This window comes from Lathamus discolor, chromosome 21 (assembly GCF_037157495.1).
Source record: "Lathamus discolor isolate bLatDis1 chromosome 21, bLatDis1.hap1, whole genome shotgun sequence".
NCBI lineage: Eukaryota > Metazoa > Chordata > Aves > Psittaciformes > Psittacidae > Lathamus > Lathamus discolor.
Genome location: NC_088904.1, coordinates 4707901 through 4732965, shown reverse-complemented (window position 1 = coordinate 4732965; position 25065 = coordinate 4707901). Strand labels below are relative to the sequence as shown.

The following is a 25065-nucleotide window of genomic DNA, read 5'->3' as shown; positions in this document are numbered from 1 at the left end:
AGGCAAACAGAGCGCGATTGTTCCGAGCCTGGGAACGCGCGGAGGGGGCGCGGGGGCCGCCGCCCGCCGCCCCCCGCCCGGCCCCCGCTCAGCCGCAATTGTGATGGAAATAGGCCTTTCCCCGCATGCTGTTGAACTTGATGTTGACTCCTTTTCTTTGGGGTTTCACATCTCCTCGGCCACTTGTTTTGTGGGAAAATTTTCTCCCGAGCTCCGGTGTGAAATTAATTAATCGGGGCCTCTAGATGGCAATGGGACACAAAAGGGGACAGCCCGGGGAAACTCCGGCAAACTCACAAAAGACACCCCCGGGGTTTAGAGCCCTGGGCCGGTCGGACCGACTGCCCTGCCCTGCCCGGTGCCCGAGGTAAGGGGCTGCCGGAGCCAAGTTTCGGGGTGTGCAGCTATTGGTGTTATTATTATTAATAATGTTTTTAGGGGAGGGTTGGGAGGGGGGGGAAGGGGGAATCCGGGGGTCTGGGGTGCTGTGTCGGGCGGTGTGTTGTGTGGGCACCCCGTCCCGTGCCCTCCCAGCCCTGCGCTGGTGCGAGGCTCTAGCCCAGGCGCCGAGAAATAAAAAGAACAAGTAAATAACATTAAAATTGAAATGCCCCGCCAAAGGGACGGGGCCGGGCTCTGCATTTCGGGAGAATCTGGGGGGGGTTAAATGTATTTATTCTCTTGGTTTATCACTATTTATTATTGAGAAGTAACGGGGGGTGTTGCTGCGCTGAAGCGCCTGGTTCTGCCCGGGCGGGCACGGCAGGATTTCACGCCACGTCCTTTCCCGTGCAGGGCAACCTCTGCCGTGCGCGGGGGGAAACCGTTTCCCCCCGGTATGAACCGGGAAAGCAGCGGTTTGATTCCCAATCACCCTCCTCGCCCTCCGTTTCGGCGGGTGCCGTGTCTGTCCGCGTCCTCCGGCCGGTTTAACAGCGACCGAGGGGTGTGCATGCAAATTTAAACCCAGCTTTTCTTTGGAGGCACTTTGTAGGGCAGAATCTTTGGATCAATCTTTGCAAGAATCCCCTTTGCAAAGATTCCTCTTTGGGGGAATATTTCTGCACGGGAACAGGCCAAAAATAAGGGCGTCAAATCCCCTCCCGCTCTTTGTTGCCACAACACCTTTGGGTGACAGCGGCTGCAGCAGGGAAATCGTTTAAATCTGTTATCTGATCAATCTCTGGTTTTCGCCTACATCGATATTTCCAGCAGGGCAGGAATTCGGATGGATTTAGGCAGGGGTTTGGGGACTCCTTTTCCTCGGGGTAGCCCCCGTCCTCTCCGGTGTTGGTTGAATTGAGCTGTAAAGAGATGTGCAGGGTAACGAGTTGTGTTTTAAATGCAGATAATTCCCAGTGACAAAGTTGGATCAAACGGGAGGGGGGGAGGAAGGAGAAAACAAAAAAAAAAAAAAAAAAAAGGAGGAAAAAAAATGGGGCGGGAAAATGATAAGGAAAAAAAAGGGAAAAAATCTCTAAGGGAGGGGAAAAAAAAAAAAAAAAAAAGCTAAAAAATCCGCTTTCCAAGGGCTCCGGAGCTGGAGAGCGGCTCCGCTGCCCCGGAGCAGCGACGGGTGCCCTGTACGAGGCTCCAGTGCCCACGGTGAGTGGGAGCTGGGCCGTCTCCCACTCGGTAAAGCCAGACAGACCGAGACAGACAGACAGACACCGCGTGTGGGGCTGCCCCTGCGCTGGGGTCTCCTCTATTTCCTCAGCAGCAGAGGCCGAGTCCCGGCTCGGGCCCGGCCGGGGCTTCGGGTGGGTGCTGACCCTCCACAGTGGGTGAAAGGGACCGGCTTTGGGTCGCTCTGCGCCCTGCCCGTCGGCGGGACCGGCGCAGGTTGTCTGGTCAGGGGATCCACCCCCCTGCGGCCACCTGGACTTGAAAGTTGCTCCAAGTTGGATCGATGGCGGCGGCGGCTCCTCCTTGACGAATCTTGTCTCTCTTCCCTCCCCAGGTGGGCTCGGCCGAGCGGCGCCGCGAGGACCGGCACATCGGGCGAGGCGGAGGTAACGGCGGCTCCCCCCATCTTCTATGTCAAAGGCAGCCCCGGGATGCGGCCGGTTCTGCCGGAGGGATGCGGAGCAGGTGCGCGACCTGCAGTTAGTGGCGTTACCGGTAACGGTGGGAAGTTACGGGGCTGGCGGGGAGCGGCACACCGCGGCATCCCTCGGGGCGATGGGCGAGAGGGGCCGGCATCGGCCGGGATACCCGGGCTGCGGTTCTCCGGTGGGAGCCGGGGCTCCTGAACCGAGCCCATCTGTGCTGCCTCCCGCCGAGGAGACCGGCGGTTCCTACGGCGAGCGCCGTGCTCGCACCGGAGCCCAACATGGCTGCTGTAGTGAAGGTATTTGATTCACACGAGGGTGTAGGCGAAGGGGAGAAGGGGGGACGAAAGGCACCGGGGCCGGAGGCAGCGCCCGCGGCCGCCAGGGCGAGAGCTACCGGTGGGCGACGACCAGGTAAGTGCCGGGGAGAAACGAGGCCCGGTGGGCCCCGTGGATCCCCCGCAGCGGACACGCGTGGGGCGGCCGCCTTCCCGCGTCGGTGCTGCCAGGCCTCTGCGGCGGCCCCTCTGGGGCAGCGAGCAGTGGGAAGCGGGCACCGGCAACCGGCGGGGATGAACCGGGCTGCCGCAGCCTGCCCGGGCCCTGTGCGGCTGTCACCGGTGCCCGGGAGCGGCGGAGAGTGGGGCCGGAGCGGAGGCTGAGCCCCGGCCCCGCCGGTGTCCGAAGCAGCCCTTCCCCGAGCCGTGCCCCGGCCGCAGGGCGCTGCCGGGGCGGCGGCGAAGCTCCTGCGGTCCTGTTCGTTCCCTCGGCGGAGCGCTGGGGCCGCGGTCGTTGTTGCGGTTTTACCCTTCGGGGAAGGAACGCGGCCGGGCCCGCCCGGGGAAAGAGCGGCTCGGTAACGGGACCCACAGGGGCGGCGGAGCGGGGCTGGGGCCGGCGGGGCCCCGGGCGGTGTGGACGGCAGCGGGCCCGAGCCTGCGGGGCCGACGCCTCCCGGGGCCGGTCAGGAGAGTCATTTGGGAGCCCGGCCACGGAGGTAACGGCCCCGTTTCTGGCCACGCGTGATGCGGACCCCGGCAAGGGAGAGCGGTTGGCAGCTACCGAGGGTGTGCGGGGGGAGCGATCCGTTAATTTGGCAAGTGGCGCTGCCTCGTTGGCACCATCTTCCCGCTCGGAACGGCTGACGGTGCCGCGGTGCACCGGCGCGACGGGAACGGCAGGGATGATAACGATAATAATGACTAGCGATAATAATAATCAATTAGCGGCAGCTTGGAAAGAGAAGGACGGAAGAGGCACGACCCCCGGCGCGGCGGCGCTTCAGCACCACGGAGAGCGGCGGGGCCGGTGCCCGGTGCCCGGTTCCCGGCGCCCGATGCCGGTAGGAATGCGCTCGCCCCGCTCCTTGAGGCCACCGTTTGAGGTTGGGACTCCTGCCAAGGGCTTCCCCGACCCGGGGACCCCTGGTAAGGGACAGAAAGCTCCCTGAGAGCCCCCGGTGCTTGAGGGTTGGCATCTCTGCAAGTGCCGCCATGCATCGCTCCCAGCACCTTCAAGGGCGGATATTTATACATGTATACGATGTATATCACATATTTTATATCTGTTTAGGTGCTTGCATATTAATGGGCTGGTGTGGGCAGCGGGGGTCGGGGTGGACCCGTGCCTATTTGCAGGAACCGGAGCTCTGTGAGCGGGAGCCGGGCCCCGCCGCCCACCCGGACCCGCTGCTCTCGGTCCTCTCTGGAAGCGGAGCCCGCCCGGAGCTGCCCACAGCCGGGGCACCGGCACTACGCTGTGCCCGAGGCCGGGGCCGCTGCTATGCTCGGGCCACCGATTGGTTTCGCTTTCCGCCGTTTCATCAGAGCGAGGTGCGACGAAGCGGCCTCGGGAGGGTTGCGGGGCCCGCGGGCAGGGGCAAGGCTGGGGGTCCCGAGGGTGCGGACGAAGCTGGGGAGAGCCCAGGGTGTCCTGTGCAGGGGTGCGTGTCCGCGGGTTCTTGTGCGGGGCAGGGTGGGCATCAGGACGAATGTGCCCACCGGTGTGAGCGCTCCTGCGGGTGCGTCGGGACTTGTGTTTGCACCTTCTCGTACTCCCGGGGGTGTGCACCGGTAGCCGGGCTCCCCTGGCTGGGAGAGCGCACACGGGGTCACGGCTGTGCCTGCCGGTCTGCTCCCGGCGGGAGGCGGCTGCGGGTGCCGGGGAAAGACCGCTGCCCCCAGCCCCTTGCCGGTGCGGCCTCGCCGTCGCCGGGACAGAGGAGCGGGTCTCCTGCACCGGGCAGAGCCAGCCGGGCCCGGCCCCGGGCGGCCGCACGGGGGGGACGTGGAGCCGGCGGCCCTCGGCACCGAGTCCCGGGCTATTCCCCGCCGCCCCTCCGAGCCGCGGCCCCTCTTTGTCCCGGGCCCGAGGGCTCCCTCTCTGGCCGTGGGGCAGAGCCGAGGCCCGGTTGGTCGGGGGACTCTGGTACCTCCCGGGATGAAGGGGGGGTCGACCCCCGTTTTACAACCAAACAGCCGCAAAAAGCTTAGCAAGTGGGGCCTGTGAGTGCACATTCGACGGGAGGGTCCGGCCGCCCTCCCCCGGCTGCTTCCCCGCCTAGGACCAGTCTGGTTTAACCCCTACCTTTGCCGGGGGGGGCTGCGCCACAGCCTTACCACAACGGGGTTACCCCCGGGGCACCGCCGCCCCCCCGATGGGGCTGGCCGGCCGCTGCAGGAGGCTGGGTCGGGAGGGGGGGCGGCTCGGGGCGAGCAGACGGGCGGCCCCCGGGGACAGCGGCGGCCGTGGCGAATGGCGCTGCCCCCCCGGGGGGTGACCCCTGCCCCGGCCCCACGCCCGGCCTGTCCCAGCCCCGCCGCTCGCGCTTTGTCCCCGCCGGCCGCCCCGTCCCTCCTCCCGCCCTCCCCCGCCCTCCAGCCATCCCTCCGCCGACGGCTCTGCCTCAACTTTAGTGGCAGGTCCCGGAGGCGCCGGGGAGCGGGAGAGGGACCCGCACCGGCACTGGCACCGGGCGGGATCATCCAGCCTCCATCCCGGCCCGAGCCTCCTCCCTACCCTGCCACAGCCTGGGAAGGATGCGGCGACCCGGAGCCGACGGCGACCGCTGGCAGCACCGGCCCCAGCAGGGAGAGCAGGTACCCGCCTTCCCGGGACCCTTTCCCCGGCACCCCTTCCCCGGTAGCCTCCCCTGGTCCCCTTCCCGGGGTCCCCTCTCCTCTCCCCGTCCCCCGCTTGGGACCAGGGGCAGCCTCTCCGCCGAGTTTCCCTCAGAGCTGCAGCACGGCCGGAGCCTCCCGGCTTGGGCAGTTCTCAGGGAGCATCCCCCGCCGGTGCCCGGGACCGGTGCCCGGAGCCTCCCGGCCGGGGCGGAAGATCCCTGAGGACAAGGGCAGGCGAGGACGGGGCCTCAGGGGTGAGGGAAGGTGTCCCCCCGCCAGAGGACATTCAGAGCCCGGGGCCGCAGGATGTGCGGGTCCTTCCAGGGTGTGCAGGGCCGGGCTGCAGGGTGCGGGAGGCATGGGAGGGGGAATTAGGTGGTGCAGTGGAAACCCCGGGGGGGGCCTTTTGGCTGTGCTTGTCCCTTCCCCAGCCACTCTCATGACTCAGCAGTTCCGTGCCAGTAATTTACAGTAATTATAAAGTGGGAGTGGGCTCTGGGCTGGATTTGGGGGTGAATTTGGAGCTGGGAAGGAAGCAGGTCCCTGGGCAGCAGGTGATGGGGATGGGTGCTGTGGGAGCATCCTGCTCTGCGATGGTCCCTGGGCCATGGGTGGAGACTGCTCTAGAGTGCGGGTGCCCTTTGGCGTGCAGACATCGAGTTGGGGAGCTTGGGTGGGCATCGGAGAGTGCCGGGGTCGTGTGTTGCATCCCAAGGTGCCGCAGCAGATCCCTGCTCTACCACCCAGACCATTGGGGTTTCTTCATTATTGAGGGGACATGGATGCAGCCACCTTGGGGGGCTCCAGCATCGGAGCCAAACCACCCCCGGGTGCGCGGCGTGGCCGAGGCCCGTTTTGTAAAGACCTGGGTTGGTTTTTCTCTTTGGTTATCTAGCTGTATGAGTGTATGTGATATCATAAAGCTAGAGAACCGAATGTAAAAACCCACTCGCTGTTCTCCGGGAGAAGAGCCCTGCCCTCCCGGCAGGATTGGGGCTCGGCAGCCGCCTTTTGGCCTTCCCAAAGCACTGGCCCTGGTGCCTTGGTGAGGGGGAGAGCCGCCGGAAGCCGAACGTGGCTGTGGAGTGGAAATTTCAGTGGGGTTTTGTCTGTAATGATTTTTATTGAGGCCCAGAGCCAGTGCCTGTGCTGGGGTGATTATTTGATTCCAACCTGGGGCTCCTCAGGCTACCTGCAAACCCCAAACCTTGGTTTTATGGATTTTAGGGGTGTATTTTCTGCTCTGGTTTTAATTTCCACGCTGACAATTAAGCTCCTCGCACCGGGTGTATTGGAGAGAAATGAAACGGGGCCAGCTCGGAAATAACCCCCAGAGAAACCCTGTTTATAACCCAGTGGAAGGAAGGAAAGTTGCTTAAATATATTACCACATGCAAATTGTAATTTAGCACACACCCGTATCCAAGGCCGATTTATCTACTGGGGAAGAGAAATAAATCATCATCACTCGCTGGTTATTCTGCATCTGCAGAGAGATTGCAGCTTTGTTCTTTGGAGAGGGGGATTTGGGAGCAGTGCTTTGAGGATACTCCAGTCTCGACCTCCCCCTGGTCCCGCTGATGCTGGATTCAGCCCCAATGGCTGAGGCTGTAAGTGGTGACCCAGTGGACTAAGTGGTCCCCAGTTATTCCTGGGAAGCTCAGGGAAGGTTCTCAGGTGCATGGATTTAGGGTCCAGCTTGGAGCAAGCAGCAAGGAGGCCCCTCCATGACTGCAGAGTGTGGCTCTGAGCTCTCAGGCAGTTGGCAATGGTCAGTGGGGAGGCTCCGGAGATGGACCCAAGCACCCACGTGCTTAAACCATCACAGGTCCTGACCATGCCAGGCCACTGCCGTACTCCTGCTGGAGGCAGGCACTGTGCGAGGTGTAGGGCACATCCTCTCCCCTATCACTTCTTGGGTCTTTGGTGCATTGATTCCCTGGCCGGTTTGGTGCCGAGAAATGAGAAGGGGAAGGGCATCAGCTCCAAATATTTAAAGCCCAAGGCGCTGATCCCTTGCTCCATCTGCACATCCTGGCTTCTATATGGGGTTGTGCCTCTTTTTCACCTGACGTTGCTGGAGTCTGCGGCAGAGGAGGAATTTGGGGTGTGAGAGGCAGGGGTACCCCTCCTTCCTCTTGACAGGCCTTGCTTTGTTCAGGCAGGAGAGAAGCAGGTTTCTTGTCCTGGATCTCTGTGATTCCTGGCACTGATCCTGCACAGACACCCTGGACTCTCAGTTTGGGCCTTTTTCTGGCCAGGGAGGACATGAGCCCTTATATGTATTGTGGGATAAAGCAGGAACAGCCCCAGTACACCCCAAAATATGGTGTGGGATAAAGAAGATGGCTCCTCATCCATTCTGTGCCCTGTGGAGCTGCTCTGCCTGCAGCCTGGGGACCAGAGTGCAGGTGATTCAGCTCTGGTGGTGCTGAGCTGGTGAGAGCCTTTGCTGCAGGATCTGGAGGTACCAGTTTATCTCCTTGGTGGAGACGCAGGTCCCGGGGGAACTTATGCCACTCTGAGCTCTGTTTGCGGGGCTGGACTGTGTTGCACTGGAAGGAAGGAAAACCCTCCCCAGCTCCTTGGTTATTTTCCCTGAGCATTTCCAAGGCATGCCAGGTTTCTGTCGGAGCAGGCTTTCCATGGCAGACCCACTTACATCCCTTCAACTGTCTCAGGCTCTCCAAGATCTGGACCAGCCATGAATCCCATAGATTTAAGTGCAGGTTTAGGCAGGGTTTGGGCTGCCTGCACCGACCTGCCCGTGTTTCTGTAGCGTTGGAGGAAGCTGCTGGCTGGTAGGAGCAGCGCTGCAGCAGCAGCAGCGAGGCCGCGTGGGGACAGCCGGGAGGATGCGAAGCGTCGCCGTGCAGCAGTGGGAGGGATGCAGCGTGCACAGCTCAGGGAGCTGATGCTGTCCATCAGTCCTGCCCTCACCACTCACGGTCCCAAGCTGAAGCATACCCCAGAACACATCACCACAGAGCCCAATATCCCGGCTGGGAGCAGCAGGAGAACCAGCGCAGGCTCTGCTGCGCTTGGGAAACCTTCTCCTCCCTCCTGACTACTTGTAAACCATTTAGCAAGGAATTTCTTAAAATAGGTTCCACTTTAAGGACTTATCTGCTGAATACCATTAATTTTCTGGGGTTCGTTAAAAGCAAACTTGGTATCATAGCAACTGAATCTATTCCAGGGAAGCAGCCAATTGCACCGCGCGGTGTGTGCAACCGAAGGCGAGAGAAAGGAACCTTTCAGGTTTATTCTTGGGCTTGTGCCTTTGCAAGTGAAGTTTTAATTTCCAATGTTTTATTCCTTGCAGAATATTTTATCATTTCTCCCAGCAAATCTGCAGGGAAAGGAAAATCACCACACTGGCAAATATTTGCCCAGTTGCCTTTGTGATGTGATGTCCTCAGGCAGAAGTGGTGGCAGAGGGATGTGGTGGGTGCTCAGGCTGGATCTGAGCTGACAATTTGGCCTTGTGTTTGGGACAGCCGGATTCGTTCCTTTGGGATTGTCCCAGTCTGGGGTAGATGCTGTCTACGTTACCCTTGGGAGCGATGCTGAGCGTGGGCATCTCTGGATCCGGGATTGTTCAGTGGGATTGGAGGCTGCTGGTAAAGAAGATGCTAATCCCTGTCTCATTTCCACAGCCTTGCTAAAGAAATAGTCATTATTTTCCTTTTAATCCCATCTCTCTCCACTTTTCCATTAGGGCCTAAGCTGCAATCTTGTTCCCAGGGGATGTTATGCTGAGGATAATCCCAGGCGCTGCTGGGGTGTTTGGTCCAGCTACTTTGGGGTTGCTGGGCTTGTTTGGGGCTGGTGCCAGTGAGTAAGGGCTGAGCCCAGCCAGACCCAGGGGCTCCGGTGCTGGTCCCTGGCACCAGGAGAGGTGCCGGACTGAGCATCCCAGTGCCAGCACAGCAAACTGAGTCAGAGGCAATGGGGTGCTCCCCAAAACCCTGATCCTGCTGTGGAGATGGGCATAGAGAGTTCATGGCTGGCTTTGCCGATGGGATGCTGGGATGGTGCTGCCATTGTGTTGTCCGTGTTGACTCCCACGGTCAGGATCTGATCCTGGGCTTGGCAAAGAGGCAAAAGGAGCCCTTTGTGCTGTGGCTGGTGCAAGGGATGGAGGGAGCTGGGAGGATGCTGGGATTTAGGGTGCCAAGAGGAGCTGTGAGGCTCCTTTCTCCCACTGTGAGCTGATGATTTTTCAACTCAATAGCAGGGAGGGGAAGAAAAAAAGTCATTTATGATAAAAAGTATCACTTAAATAGACAGAAAGGGTAAAAAGCACAGGCAAAAACATATCCCTGAGCAGGAGAAAATGAAAACCAGCGATGTGCTTCACTTTAGGCCATTTAAAAATAACCATTGAACAGGCAACAGTAAATAACAATTCCTGCCCATCAGGTCCGTGTCACTGCGGCAGCGAAGCTCCCGTTTATTTACCAGAGCTGGCGCAGGGTGGTCCGAATGGCTCCTCAGCTGCTCATTTCTATGGATGTGAGGCTGGAGTCTCCAACCTGGATAAATTGGGTGCAGGAGGTGGTGGTGTCCCCCAGCCCCACACCATGCACTGGAGCTTTGCTTTCTCTCTCTTTATGTATGTAAATATATATATTTTAAATAGAGAAATTATTATTTACAGTTTAATATCTTCATGTTTCTATGGAAACTCCATCCCTGCGCTGGGTGAGGAGTCAAAATCAGCTGGGGAAATGGCAATGTTTGAAAGCGAGCGGATTGGGGTGGCTGCTCTTCTGCACCGGGCTGTGGGGTGGCTGCGGGGAGCCGCACGTGTTGGTGATGCTCAGGGTACCAAGGGCATGGCTTTGGTGGCTGCGCTTTGTCACCTCTGTCAAAGCCAAGCCATTTGCCTGGGCTTCTTGGCAAGTGGCTTTTCAGGATGCTCCAACCAAGCAGCATCCACCAAATCCTTTCCCCTTCCCCACACCAGGAAAGCCGCTCGAGGATTGACGGTGCTTCAGTGGGTGAGGAATGGCCAAGTCCCTTTGCTGCAGGCACGCGTAGGCATCACCCACCCGAGGAACGCGCTACAGCCCCGAATGTAGGTCACGCACATATGTGCATCATCATGTACATATGTTGACTTCAAAGAGCTGGGGCTCATCCTCACCGATAACAAACCCGCGCGTGGCTCTTCAACAGATTTGCATTCATAACTGGTGAACACTGGGGCACGTGTGTTATGTACAGGGGGGCTAAGGGGTACCCCCCGGCCTGGTGCTGGTGCTGGCACTCATGTGGAAAGAGCACGGTGGCGGCAGAGACCTTCTATCCCTAATAGCTGGTGACAGGGACTTGCTAGTGGCGATGTCCCTGCGCCGGGCACGGAGCAAGGACGGAAGGTGTGCGGCGTCCCCGCTTTTGTCAGAAAGGATCTATCAGAGCAGCGGGGAAAGGTCAGCGGGAAAAGCAGGAGCAGGCCCCGAGGATGCTGTCCTGTCTGTCCGCCCTGCTGCAAACACCAGCCGGTGATGACCCCAGCTCCAAGGATAGCTTAAAAGAATAATAAGTGTGGGTTTGGCCGCCTTTGCCTCCCGGTTTTGCAGCCTTTGGGGGTGGTGTTTTCGTGCTCCCTCCGCTGCCACCAGAAATGTGGTTATTTATTTTTAATGAAAAGCACGATCCCGGCGCTATTCCAGGGCTGGGCCTCGGCGAACAAGGGAAGATGGTGAGCATGGGGCTGGCAGGGGGAGGCAGAATGTGCCCGTGCCGCTGCCACCGGCTTCAAGGAGCAGCGTCTCCCCCTTGGTGGGACCTCAGCTCCGCTGTCCCTGTGGTGCCCTCAGAGGCTGAGCCCAGACTTTCTCTGCCCTAATTCCCTGGGAAGCCAGGCGAGGGCTGATCCTTGTGCGGCTGTTTATTGTCTTCCATAAACCTTGGATTCCTACAGAGCTTGGAGAGGATTTTTTGGGGCAACTCACAGGCTCAATATTAGGGGAAAACAAGGTGCGATGTGCCCAAACCACCCCATCCCTGGGGAATCCCATCACTTTGTGTGTCAGGCAGGGATTTAATGTGGATTATTTGCTCCTGGAGCGTTAAATGCTGGTTGTGAAACCTGGGTATGGCCAAAGCCATGTTTGGGGTGCTCAGAGTGGTGCTGGGGTGTTTCGAAGTCCCCATTCATCCCCATGGCTGGGTTGTGGAGGGAGATATGGCCACTGGCCACGTGTCCCCTCTGGGTTTGCAAATCCGAGGTGGGCGCTGATACCTTTTGGCTCATTTCTTACATCAAAATCAAAGCGCCCGGATAAAAGGCAGAGACAGGAGGGGTCTGAGCTGGGGGCATTAACACTGCCTCGGCTTCCTGGGGCATGGAAAACCTCCTCGGTTTCCCACATTTCCCCCCCCCCCCCTTCCATTGCAAACTTGCGGGATGCAGACCCCGCAGCAGCCATGCGGGATGCAGACCCCGCAGCAGCAATGCATCACGCGGGGCCAGGCCCACGTGTGCTCCCCCGCAGCCGCGGGCTTGCACACGCGTGTGCACCCGCAGCCGGGCCGGAGCCGGGGCCGGCTGCTCCGGGAGACGGGGTGCGAGTGGCATTTCAATGCGCCGCGGGCCGGAACAATGAGGGGTGTTTTTAAGGGGCTGCTGAAAGGGGGGTTTTTGCCGGAGGCCTGAAAGGGCGGCGGGGGGGAGGAGGGAGCCGGGCAGCCCCTCCATTAGCTCAGTGCAGCAGCGAGAACAGCTGTGAAAAGAGCCCAGGCCTTTTTCCCACGCCCAGAGGAGCGGAGCGAGGGAAGGAGCCCTCCCAGCGAGGTCAGATCCCATCACTAATATATACACAGGCTGTGCCCCCATTCACGTCACCCCGGCGCAGGTTTGTTTAAGACACACACACACTGACACTAATTTCTCCTCGCCCTCACTCCCCCGCCCGGCCCCATTATGGTCCCCGCTGCATTAAACCCTCCCCGTGCCCCGACGGCGGCTGGTGGCACCGGGGGTTGGTTGGGGAGGGGGTTATCCCCCCCCATTCCCCACACCTGACCGCAAGGTCAGGATGAGCTGCGGCGGCGGCGATGGGCTCAGGCCGGCAGCTGCTGCGCCGGGGCCGGCACACAGGAATGCACCGCGGTGGCCGGGTCCTGCAGATGGGACCTGGCGGGGGTTGGACACCCGGGACTCAGCTGGTGCAGGAGGATGGGGGATGCTGAGCTTGGTGGGGGGGGTGGAATACCCCCCCCCCCCCCCATGCCGGTGCTGGGCATCCATGGGAGCGTGGTTGATTGATGCCGGCGGAGGTCTGGCCTTGTGGCTGCTTGTCGGGAGGATGGAGCTGTGGGTCTGTGCTGGCGCCACGTTCAAGTGTGGGTTCAACACCCCCCCTCCAGCCTGCACTTTCCAGAGTGATCCCAGTGCCCCGGTGCTGCTGCTGTGGTCATGCTGATCCCAGCACATGCCCCAGCAGCCACTGGTGCAGGGAATGGGTGATGCCCTCCTGCCTGTCCCAGTGCTGGCCCGACTCTCCTATGTAACCAGCCTGGGTCCAGGCAGCTCTGCCCCTGCCCTCACTGCCACCATCCCTGTCCTCTGCACCCCTGGTGCTGGGGGGACATTGCATGAAGCGGCTTTGGGGTGCAGGATGCTTACAAGGGGATATACAGGAGGTGATGGGATGCTCCTCTCCTTCTTCCCATGCCAGGATGCCATGCAGCAGTTCCCTGTCCCCCTTCGACACAACCAGGCGTCTGCCAGAGACGGGCAGCAAATAAATCAGGTCTTGTTTGTTCTCGTGCCTGGCCTTGGTGTGTGGGTTCAGTTTAAAACGTTCTGCCTTAAATTACAGCCTAATAAATCAATAGCCACTTTAGCGATGTGGTGTGCGCAAGGGAGTCAAGTTACCACCGTGGGTCCTGGGCTTCACGAAGGCCGAGCGAGTGAGTTCCAGCAGGATCCTGTCCTGGGACGTGTGTGCACGGCCAGGACACTTGTGGGCATGGTTGGAACATGCATGTGCACGGCTGGGACATGTGCGTCACGGCTGTGCATGGCCCAGTCATGCATGTGTGTGGTTGTGCATGGCCAGGACATGTGTGTGCATGGCAGTGCACAGCTGGGACACGCATGTGCATGACCAGAACGCATGTGTGCGTGGCAGGGATAGATGTTAGGGCAGGTGTGCGCTGTCAGCTGCTTCACGCAGGGTCTTGGGCAGCCTCAGAGCTAATTCCAGCCCCCTCAGCTCCTCCGACATGGGATGTGTTTGGATTCCCCCCATCAGAAGGTGACAATAAGGTTCCCCCATGCAGCCTCTGCCTGGCTGCCCTCTCCCTGCTTGCTCTGCCCCCGCTAACGTCTTTCCCTGAGCATCCTCCTCCCCTTCACCCCTCCGCTCACACCTTTCACTTGTCTAATCCCCTTGTATTTGTCTGGGCTGCCTTCCAGGGCCACCCACCTCTTTATAGGGCCACTGCTAAGTAAACGCTGCCTTTGCTCTGCTAAATGGGGGCTCCTCCTCGGCACAGTTGGGGTTGGTGGGACCGGACCTTTCATGTGCCGCTCGCCTTTCTCCTCCTACCGCAGCACCTTCCATCCTCATCCTCCCCCTTCCGCAGGGATTCCAGGCTCTCCGGGCGCCGCTGCCCTCGGTGCCATTGCTGCTTGCTCCTCCCAGAGCCACGCTCGGTGATGTCCAAGGACCCTCGTCCTCATTCTTTGCCTTTGCTTGTGTCAAGGCTGGTTTTATCCCTCCCCCTCCTCGTCTCCCTTGCCAAGCCCTGACACTTGATGGCAGCCCATTCAAAATGCATGGGCTCCCCTTTCCAAGCGCCCCGGTCCTTTTGAACTAAAAGGATTTTCTCAGAGGCTAAGTTCAAATGTGTGCCCGTTATTTATTTATCAGCCAGCGATGTATTATTCATTTATTTAAAAATGTATGGCAGCTGGGAGCCCCGTGTTCCATCACCCCATGGGCAGCCAGGGCCAGGTGGAGACAGCCCCTTGCTCCAGCCGTAACCTGGCGCGGTGGCTGCCACCAGCCCAACGGCCTCACGCCTGATTTACCATGAACCCCAACCCCAGGGTGGGCTCAGGGCTGGAGCTGGTGCTTCAAGGAGATGCCAAGGACCTGCTGTGTCCTGATGCTGCCCATCGCTGGGGTTAGGGGCAGGGGGTTGGCATTGCTCCTCTCCCCAGCACTGCTGGCTGGGGTTGGGGACAGGGACGTGCCCCACTCACAGCCCCTCCGCTGGCCCTGGCTGCCAGTCCCCAGTGCAAGGATGAAGTGGCCAATGTGGTGCTGCTGTGTAGAAGGGGCTGGCATAAAGATTACAAAGAAAAAGGGCAGAAAAGGGAGAAAAGTGGCTGTGCTTCACTTTGCCCAGCACATGGGGAGCAGCGGACACAGCCAGCCCTGCTGGCATCAACTCATCCCCACTTCACGCGGGGCTGAAGGACAGAGCCACCTCACCAGGGGAGCACAAAGGGTTAAGGATGCTTCCCTTCCCCACAAAACTCCTCTCGTCCCCCCCCTGCCATGAGCCCCCACCACCCTGTTTCTCTGCTGGGACACTCCCTAATTGAGACAGCTTCAGCCCTTGCCTCCCTCCTCTCTCCCTGGGGCTGAGCTGCCTCTTCCCAGGGGGAGCACATTGTCTGCTCCAGCGGGTTGATGTAATCCCTAAGCCCGAACAATACTTCCCCACCCCGCTCCCGTTGAAAGGGTATTAGTTCCCAATGAGATAATTACTCCACAGGCCACCCTAATCATCCCGTCTGCTCTCCCCACAGGAGCTGAGCTGCCTGGCTCAGCCCCACAGCACCCAAGATGTGGGTTCGGGGTCCCCTGGGGTGATGCTGATGGAGATACTCATCCTATGTGGGCACCCAGCCTCCAAACACCTGCAGCAAAATCAGCTGGGGAAGGAGATGTGCTGCTGAGATGCCACCTCCAGCCTCATGGCTGTTGTCACCTCCAAATGCCACCCATGTGTGGGGTGGGAGTGCCGGGATGCTGAGCCTGGGCTGGCAATGACACTGCCACCGCACTGATGAAGCACGGGTGGGATGAACCTGCCCCAGCCTAGAGAATAAAGGGAAGAGATTCCTGACTTGGTTGAATGGGAAAGAATCCCAGTTTTCAGCCCTGCTTTGCACAAGGTTTGCTGCTGCCGGAGGGACCTTGTGCCATGTGGCACAGGCATGGCGTTAGCATGTAGCTGTGGGCACCGGCATGTACCCACACACACAATGCTGGCTGCTTGGCTGGGCTGAAATCCGTCTGTTTTCCCAGCTGGATGGTGCCAGGGCTGGTTTTGCCTTCCCAGAGCTGATAGGATGTGGCCGTTGCCTGCAGAGCTCCAGTGTCCCTTGATTATCCAATGTGCTGGAATTGGGGATGCCACAGGAAAAGGCACCTGTTCAGGGCTGCCAAAATGAAAGCCTAGCTCTTATTAATCCTGCTCTTTGTGGCTCTGGCTACACTGAAGTCAGGGATTATCCCACTCGCTTTCCTGCACGCTGGTACAGCAGGATCGAGGCAGCAGGAGACTTAATCTCCTGTAGGTTTTGCTGATCCCATCCCCAGGAATGGGGCAGGGGGGATGCAAAGGGGCTGTGGGGCCCGGAGCCAGGACACGGACCCTCTGCCACCATGGATTTGTGTTGGGTTTGGGGAGGCGGCGTTCAGCAGGATGCTCGCTGGGATGCTCGCTGGGATGGGTGCTCATCGAGATGCTCACCAGGATGCTTGCCAGGACCAGGGATGGGGTTGGAGCCACAGGGCCAGCAGCCCCATGGTCACCAAGCTGCACCACCCTGGGTTCCCAGCAAGGACATTTTCCCCCTTGGGAATAGCCCGGCAGCACAGGGGCCGTGCAAGGCCAATGCTGTGCGAGGGCCACTGCCCTGCTCCAGCCACCGCTCCTCCCCGTCCCTTTCTTGGCCGATCTCTTCTGACAGACAAACACCAGCTCTTTCTGCGCCACAAAGTCCTTGTCCAGCCAAGCACACAAAGCGGATCCATTATCCGATGGGGGACAGAAAGGAGGGGCTGGGGGGGGGGGGGGGTGGCCGCCGCACAATGTGCACAAGTGGCGCGCGGGGCCGCCCCTATTGTGTCTGGGCAGGAAGGGCCAGGACCCCCAGTGTGGCCCCCTCAATGGCAGCATTGTGTCTGAGCCCCCCATCCCCTCGGTGTGTCCCCTTGCTGTGTGCCCCCCCCAGCTCCCACCGCTGTCTGGGGCAGTGCTGTCAACCCACCCTGTGTCCAGTCCTCTCTTGCCATCGGACACCCTTGGGAGTGCTGATGGCATTGGAGGGGCTGAGTTTTTGGGAGCAAAGTGAATGGGAGCAAAAGCCCTTCCCCCAGGCAGGGCTGTGAACATGGGTGCTGGGGCCAGCGGGGGCCGAAGTCCTCACCTCCCCACCCCGTGGTTTTGGGTGATAAAAAGGCTGATCTGGGGCAGACCAAGGCGTCCCGCACCAGCAGCAGGGGATGGGGATGTGGGTGATGGCCAAGGGCTCATCTGGAGGGGCTCTGCTCCATCACTCAACACAGAGGGGTTTCCCTCCTCACTGGCTCCCAGAAGGAGCTCGGTTTCCCTCCCCACTGGCTCCCAGAAGGGCTCGGTTCCTCTCTTGGTGCCATCCTGTTTGCAAAACTGGATGTGGGATGCAGTTCAGGGTGCAACCCAAGGGGTCATGGAGCTGCTCAAACCTCCCTCTAGACCCTAATGGAGAGATCAAACCGAAACCTGTCCCTAAGCAGGGACCCGTGACAGTATCCAGAGCCCAGCACTGGCCACTGGGAAGGCAGGGTTTGGACATAGATGTGGAAACCTTGAGGTCCTCTGTGCCAGGAGAAACCTTGAAAGCATCATCTTGGCCACACGGGCTGGGGAGGGTGGCTCAGTGATGGGCAGAGCGGGATGGGTTTGGAGGTGGCCACTGTGTCTTCGAAGGTGACAATTGCCCATTTGATTCTCTTGCAGAGGAAAAATCCCTGTGTTGCTTTGACCTCCGCGGTCCAGCTGCATCCCTCACCGGGAACAGGGATGGGGAGCAGCCAGGCCAGTGTGGGCCAAGCCCTGCTGTACCCTCACCCTGGACATCAAAAGATGGAGCCTTTTGGAATGCCCCTGACGGGGTTTTCCTGCCTGTGGGAGCCACCAAGCCAGGCTAATGCTGCTTCCAGCACCAGTTTGCAGTGGCAAAGATGTACGTGACTGTTGGAGATGGGCTGTTTTCACACATCCCTCCCCAGCAAGCACAGAGCCTGTGGAACCAAGCAAGGGAAGTGAGCTCCGCTGCTCCGAGGATGCTCGGCACCCCTTCACCTCTCCTCCACACGGTAAGTTTGGGCTTTGCTTGATTTGCTCTCCTGGGTTTTCCCTGCAAAACCTCCCCCCAGGCTCTCTCCATCCCGGGATTTGGGGAGGCTTTGGAGCAGGGCACGATGGCTCTGCATGCAGCTGGCTGCCAGGCTGTGAGGTGCCACCTCGCACTGTTATGGGAGTAAAAACCCCCAAGTTTTCATGCCCATAATTGACTTTTCCCACTTATTTTCCCTTTTAAACCTTTCCTCTGTGACTCAAACCCATCCTTTTCTATGTCTAAGGGGGAATGTTCCCCCCTCACCTCTCACTTTGCCCCCCCCATCCTCCTGCTCTGCCCATCCAAACCCCAGTTTTCCCACTGGCGCACACTGGATTTAGCTGCACAGGCGTCTTCCAGCTCCTTGTGGGAGCCTGTTTTGGGGTGACGACTTCATCCCTGCCCCATAGCCACAGCAGCATCACATCCCTGGGTGTCCGTGAAGGGAGGAAACCCACATCCCCCATGGGTCCTTGCTCCTCCAAGTTCCCCCCCCCCGGGAGGCTGAAGCTGCCTCAAACATTAGGGAAAATCACTTCCACCTCTCCCGGGGTGAGCCTGGGCTGGGTGGTGCCCAGCAGCAGCCCTCACGCTCAGGGGTGGTTTTCCATCCGGGATTTGGTTCACCCCCAGATGCAGGAGGGGGAGATGAGGAACATAATCCCCATTTCCCACCCAAATACCTGTGCAGGAGGGGTTTTGGGTATCTGCTTGTTGAGGCTGGATTTTCTTGCTGTTTTAGCTGCTGGCTGGCACCCCGTAGGGAATGCGGGGCACATTCCTGTGGGATCACCTTCCAGACATGGGTCTGGGAGGCTCCCATCTCTGGGATAGGCACAGGGCCATATCAGTGCTGCTTTTCGGGGCACCATCACTGCACCTCAACCCCCATCTGCAGCTCTCTCCAGCAAATAGCTCTGGCGACGCTGATCCCAACATCAACCATTGATCTCCCTCCACGCGGAAACCAGCACCATCCTATCTGGAGACCCCAGGATGCAGGGATGGAGTGGAGACCCCCAACCAAGGGCGAGGCCCACTAATACCACCCCCAAATCATGACACCCCATTGCTTTGAACTGCCTTTCCCCGTCCATTGTTGCTTCATTTCTTCTAAATAACCTCTTCTTCCTCAAAGCGAAACGAACGATGGTCAACGGCGCCTGTTGGCGCTGGCACCCGGCACATCCTGATGGGTGCCCTGAGCAGATGCTCGGTGCCGCGGGTGAAGCCACCGTCCTCCTCCTCCTCCTCACTCTAAGATGGCCGGCAGCCCCAAAATGGTGCTGAGCATGGGACGCCATCTGCAAGGCCGGTCCCACGCCCGCCGTGGCCTTTTTATGCAAAGGGAAATTAATTAGATTTGAATATGGTAATGAAGCCATCGAGGTCCCTTCTTTTCTTCAGGCTTTCTTCTCACCCCCGTCTCCGCCGCCCCTTAACCCTTCCCCCTCCGCTTTTTGCACCCAAAGCACCACTCCTGCATCCTAATGAAACTCCTGGCTGGCAATGCCATCGCCACCCCCTTTCCCAAGCCGGGTTCATCCATCCTGGGGATGCCAACGGCCCCAGCTTTGCCCCCCTTGTGCTCGTTTATGCCCCCAAAAGCCAGGCACCTGCTGAGGGATGAGGGCAACCACCTAAAAGGAGAAGTGGGGGTTTGGTGGGTGATGGTCGCAGCAAGACATTGGTCCCTGAGTGATTCCGCCAAAGCTGGGTTGGGTTGAAGCTTCCTTGGTCCTCATATTCCCAATATTGTCTTTGCTTTTTGCTATGGGCCACAGGGGACTTGTGTCCCCCAGGTGCTGCCCTCGGCTGCATTGGGATGGGTGAAGCTGCTTTGGGGCTATTTTGTCAGGAGAAGGAAAAGAATCAAGAATCGAAGGAATTTTCCATGTTCCCAGAAAAGGAATTTTTTTAACTGGGAATTAAACCTTTTTCCATTCCAGCATTGCTTACATGCATCCACCCAGTCACCCCAACCCAAAACTGCCCGGTCTCGATGCACTGAGCAGAGAGCAGAAAACTCCCGGAAAGAGGGATTTGTGCAGGGGAAAAAAATATATCCCTGGAATAGTTTTTATGCATCCATCTATATTTATAAGGAAACTCTGTCTCTTTTTCCCCACTTAGCTCATAAAGCAAAAGAAGGAAATTGGGAATAGCTGCAGGAGCTCATCAGAAAAGCCCCCAGGCGCTTTGTGAGCAAGTTGCTGAGAATTGGAATTGGCTTCTTTAAAACACGGAGTGTTTGCAACGGGGTCATTCCTGGTAAAAACTCTAATTGTACCAGCAAGCTGCTGCCATCTGAAACCAGGAAAAGGCCAAGATTATATATATGCAGACATATATGGGGTGTGCGTCTATATATACACATATATGTATATATATACACTGGGGACCAGTTCCCAGACTCTGCCTCATCCCAAAGCAGGCTCTGGCTCTCTCCTGAGATGCTGGTGGCATCTCCTGGGCTGTACTTCCCAGCCCAATCTGTGCTGGCAGGCAGGAACCCAGCTTCATGGGGATGCTGGAGCACTCGTCCCCACTGCCATGGTCCTGCCGACCCCTTCTGGAATGGCAGAGAGGAGAGGAAATACCCTGGAGAGAGGGAAAAGGAGCAGGGGAAGAGAGAGGGTGAGGAAGAGGGGGGAAATCTGTAGAGCAAGGGAGGAAAGAAAAGAGTGAGGGGGAGAAATACAGCAGAAATGACGAAAACCATGGAAGGGAAAGAGGCAGAGTGGAAGCAAGGGCAGATAATGGAGGGGCTGATGGGCTGAAAGACAAATGAGGGAGTGATGATAAAGCAGGAGATGGGCAGATAAGAGAGAGAGGAGCCCCAGCAGCAGAGCAGGAGGCAAAGTGTGGTGGCTGCAGGGCTGGTACCCATGGGAGGATGCTCAAGGCTCTGTCTGGCTCCCTGGTCCAGAGGCCAGACCAGGGAGGTGGCAATGGAGGCAGTGATGTCCTTGCCAAACTGGTCTGCAACCACATGAGCATCCCCAAATGCCTCATTAGGCAGGGGACCCTGGCTGGCGGGGCAGGCGGCAGCCCCCGTAGTGGGCTGTAAATCTCCCTCTTTCGGTGTGGGTGCTGCCAAAAGCCTCCAGCAGGATTTCTCTCCCCTTCCCGCTTTTCCTGCCTTCCTGCACGGCCACGTGGATCCCCCGCGGCAAGGGAGAACAAGCGAAGATGCTTCTTTTGTCTCTGCCGCCCGGCCGGCCCCGGCTCTCCAGCCCTAATCCACCTCCCTCCCAGCCGCTGCTTTCTTCCCACCTCCGCTGTGGAAGGAAAGGGACAAACCTTTTCCTTGTTTTAATTGGGACATAGAGAACTAGCGCCGGGAGGAAGGAGGGATGGAGACACCCCGAGAGTCCCAGATAAGCCCCATGGGTTTCACCTCCCCGAGCCCTTGCACGACGCCCACCTCGGCTCACTGCTACTCGTTATTCCTGATCCCCCACAAGCCATTCCTGCCCCTTCTGTGCAAAGTGAAATGATGAAACTAGAAGTGATGGATGCGCTGGTGAGAGCTCTGCACTGGGGGAGAGAGCAGGGAAAAGGGGGGGAAGGATGGAGAGAGCTTAAAAAATTACAGTGGGAATTAGCAGGAGTCTAAGCTGTTGTTTGCGCTGCCCATTAGCAGCTGCCTATTTATCTGTCACCAGATCCTCGTGGCATCTATCCATCCATCTGGATCCTTGTCAGTCTGTCTGCCTATCTAATTATCCATTAGCATGGCAAAGCCCCCCTGACAGCGGGCCCTTCCAGGCAGACGTGAGCCCCCCATCAGCTGCCCTTCACCCTCACACCAATGCTTTTATGAGCATTCCCGACACAGGAGCAAAGCCCAGCTCCCACACCTCACAAAACAATGTGTTATGGATGGGCAGGGAATGCTCTGCAAGGCTGTGGGATGCGGGTGCATCCAACGGCAATGCGGAAAAGCCAGGTTGGAGCAGGGAAGTGCCGGGGCTTGCATGGAAGGGGTTGTCTGTAGGGTGTTCATTGTGCTGGGCTGTGTGTCCGTGCCATGCTGCATGTGCATGCCACACGCTTCGGCTGCTCACAGATGCTCCATCTCACCCATGGGAAGCAACCCCGGAGGCCTCTCAGAGCGCGGGCACTGCCATGGGCAGCGCCGGTGCCGGTGGCTCTTTGTGCCCGCGCCGCTGCAATGGGGTTTCTTTGTTCGCGGTGCTGGGCAGGTTCCCCCTCCCCATGGCCACGGCCACCGAGGAGCAAATCAGCAGCGTTTGCATATTCAGAGCAGGTGGGGGCCCATATGCCCAAGATGCACCAGACAAAATTAGCCACCATAATCATAATCAAGTGTGCCGTTGTGCTGGGGGAAGGGCAGCCTGGCAGACAAGCCTGATAATTATGAAGCTCAGCATGTGCACAGCAGTTTTCCAACAATTATGCCTAGCTCAGCATGCCGGGAATGATGCTTGTTACAACCACCCTCCATTGCCCACCGGCAGCTTGCTCCCTGGGGGCTCTGCCAGCTTCGGCCCTTCTGAAGGGAAGGGAGCATGAGGCTGGCAAGGAGCCTTGCTCAGATCCCATCCCACTGCCCTTCCCAATGCATCCAGCCCTTCACAAGCAGGTTTGTGGCTCGGTGGCAGCCGTTGCTTGGGCATCTGCCTGTGTCCCAGCCTCCTTCCCATACCCTCCTCTTGCAGCTAATCCCTCATTTCCCACTTGGACTAAACCTACGGCGCCCAAAGCATCTCCAGAAACCATCTCCCCCAAGCCCCGTCTGCACCCTGCTTCTCTTGCCCTGCATGGAGAACACCACAGCCTCTTTGCATAAAGGAGTCCTGTGCTCCGGCTTCAGCAAACATCCGTTTCCAGTTACCTCCCAGGATTTTCCCTTCCCCATCCTCCTCCGCTCACCCCGCTCTTTGCCGGGTGCATTATCTGCTCTGCAGGCTGGGGATGAGGGCGGTGGCAGGAGGTGACACTCCACATTCATCTCCAGCCACCAGAGCTCCAGGGCTCGTGTCATGCAGCATTTCCCTGCACAAGCCCTAGGGAAGTGGAATGGGAGTGGGAAGAAGCCACATGCCTGTGAGGTCAATGGGAGATGCTCCGCAGCACAGTGAGGACCAAGCCCTGGTGCTGTGGCCTCAGGAAGCGGCAGCTCCGGGCTGCACAGACACAGGATGCTCCATGGCACCCTCCAACCTGCATCCGGTGGAAGAGGAGGAAAATTGATTCGTTTCCTCTTTTAAATAGGCTGGAAGCTGCTGTGGCTCCAGCCAGGTTGGGAATGGTGCTGGAAGATGCCTGTGTTTCCCCAGTGCTGCCCCAGTGCGATGGGGCCAAGGGAGATCGAGGCTGCAGCTGTTCCCCTGGTGGATCGGGGATAAAGGAGCACAGCACACACGGAAATCACAGCTCTGCTTTTCCCCGAATCCTTCCTATTCCTTCCTATTCAGTGTCCGGGGGTCAGGATGGGCCAAACCCCCTCAGCCCCGTGGAAAACTCTGCTTGAAGCACAGCAGTACCCACAGCTCTGGGGTTAAGCAGCCCTAAGGGGGGATTTTCCACGCAGGGAGGTTTATGGACATTCCTGGCAATCCCAGCTCCTTTCTGCCCGTTACCTCCTGGCTTGATTAACAGAAGGAAGCACCAAACCAGCACCAAAACACCCGTTGGCACTGCAGGATTGCTCCGCATTGCACCAGGATCAGCCAGATCGGCTCCAAACCAGAGGATTTATGAGAAGATGGTGGCAAAGCTGGGAAAGGAGCAGCTCGGTTCATTTATCCCGAGGCATCTCCCAAAATCCAGTGAAACAGCCCCAAACTCCAGCTTCTGCAGGACGGGGCAGCACGTGCCTTTGGGGGTGGCACATGGAGCAACTCCACATTGTTCAAGGGGAATTAGGGTCCCCAAAGATCCAGCCCTGATCCCTGCGTGTCCCCCGGATATGGTGGTTTTGCTGGATTCTTTCCAGCCTGGTCTTTCCCCCAGGAAGCAGGGAATGGTGTGACCTTTGGCAATTCCCCATCACTCAGCATGTGGTCAATGCCGAGAGGGTCTCACTCTTATCCGTGTGGGAATAGCATCTGATTAAACTGGCCGATTCTTGTGCAGTTGGAGCATCTGGGAACCATCAAACCACCCTCCTTTTCCTTCCCCAGATGTGAAGGTTTTCCTGGTCAATCCCTTCCTGAATAAACGCTTTTGCTGAAATCATTTGCTTTGGAGCCTGGAATGCTGAGGGATGTTCCCAGGGACTCCAATGGGTCAGACCCTGAGTCCCTCCCAGCCCTGGGGGTACTGGTGCTGCTCCCATCCACAGGATGGATCTTAAAACTCTCTTTGCTGGAGCTTTGGGAAGGAGCTTTCCTTGCTTTAATGCATGGAGGAATTGGACAGCGAGCAGAATCACAGAGGAATCAATCAGCGTTGTGCTTCCATCCCAACAGAGTGGTCCGGGAGCAGAGCAGCTTTGCTTGGAAAGACTTGGGAAAAGCAAGAACCTGGAAAAGCAAGAACCTGGAAAAGCAAGAACCTCCCAGCCCCTGTCTGCTTTCGGACAGGCTTTGTTTTCCATGGAAAAGCAACCAAAGGAAGCTCCAAAAGCAAACCCGAGATGAAGCCGGGGCGCGTTGCTCGCATCCCCTCCTGTCCCGCCCCCCGAGGGGCAGGACCCGCTGCCCCGCACCCCGCGGGGCTCCGGAGCGGCACCTCCGCAGCCCCATCAATCCCGGCTGCGGCAGCGGGGCCGGGCCGGGGGGAAGGTGCCCGCCCGCCCCATAAATATCCCCGGGGGGCGCCGGGGCTGCTCGGGGCCGGCGGGCGCAGACAAAGCCCCATTGAGCTGCCGGCGGAGGCGCGACGGAGCAGCTGCCGCGGGGCGCGGGACGGGTCAAGGGCAGAGGTGGCCCCCGCCGGGGTTATTCCTCCCCCCCCCCCCTTTACTCACGGCCGTAAGATCAATAAAGTTAACCAGGTACGACCCTGCCGCTGGGGGGTGGAGCAGCGGGTGCTGATGGGGGCGATGCGGGAGGGGAAACTGAGGCACGGCGCAAGAGCCCAGCATCGCATCTGTTCGGAGGGAGCAGCGCTGGCGTCTTTATCCCTTGGGAACCCTTTTGCGCGTCTGTTTAATAACGCATAGAAAGCGAAGCAGACTTGACAGCCCCCGGCTCTCTGCTGGAGAGACCCCAGGACCATGCCGACGCAGCCAGGATTCCCGTGCTCGCCCCAAATCATCCAGCATCCCTGCCCCATGCCAAGGGTTTCTCCATATGGATGCAGAACTAGAGCTTCTGGCTGCACAGGGCAGCTGCAGCAAGGGCAGCCCCCAACAGCTCCATCCACCCCCAGGACTGGGGAGTTCAATCCTGCTGCCACCTAAACTTAGGGGTTTAGAATATTTTACTCCCTCTTAAGCAATCCCTTAGCAACGCTTGTTTCCATGGCAAAGAGCAGAAAACCTCCATGCTGATGCTGAGCTTTGCTTTCAACCAGAATTCAGCTCATTTGACTTGGGTGCTGCCCCATAAGCCAAGTG

General features: G+C 58.9%; 1 protein-coding gene across 1 annotated transcript; it reads left to right on the top strand.

The window, feature by feature from the left end:
• The first annotated feature begins 2332 nt into the window (after nucleotides 1-2332).
• LOC136003393 (collagen alpha-1(I) chain-like) lies at nucleotides 2333-24669 on the top strand. The gene is made up of 5 exons (XM_065659015.1): nucleotides 2333-2465; nucleotides 2561-3478; nucleotides 3624-4460; nucleotides 4615-5427; nucleotides 24089-24669. The coding sequence occupies exons 1-5, from the start codon at nucleotides 2333-2335 to the stop codon at nucleotides 24667-24669; spliced, it is 3282 nt and encodes a 1093-aa protein (XP_065515087.1).
• Nucleotides 24670-25065: the final 396 nt, after the last annotated feature.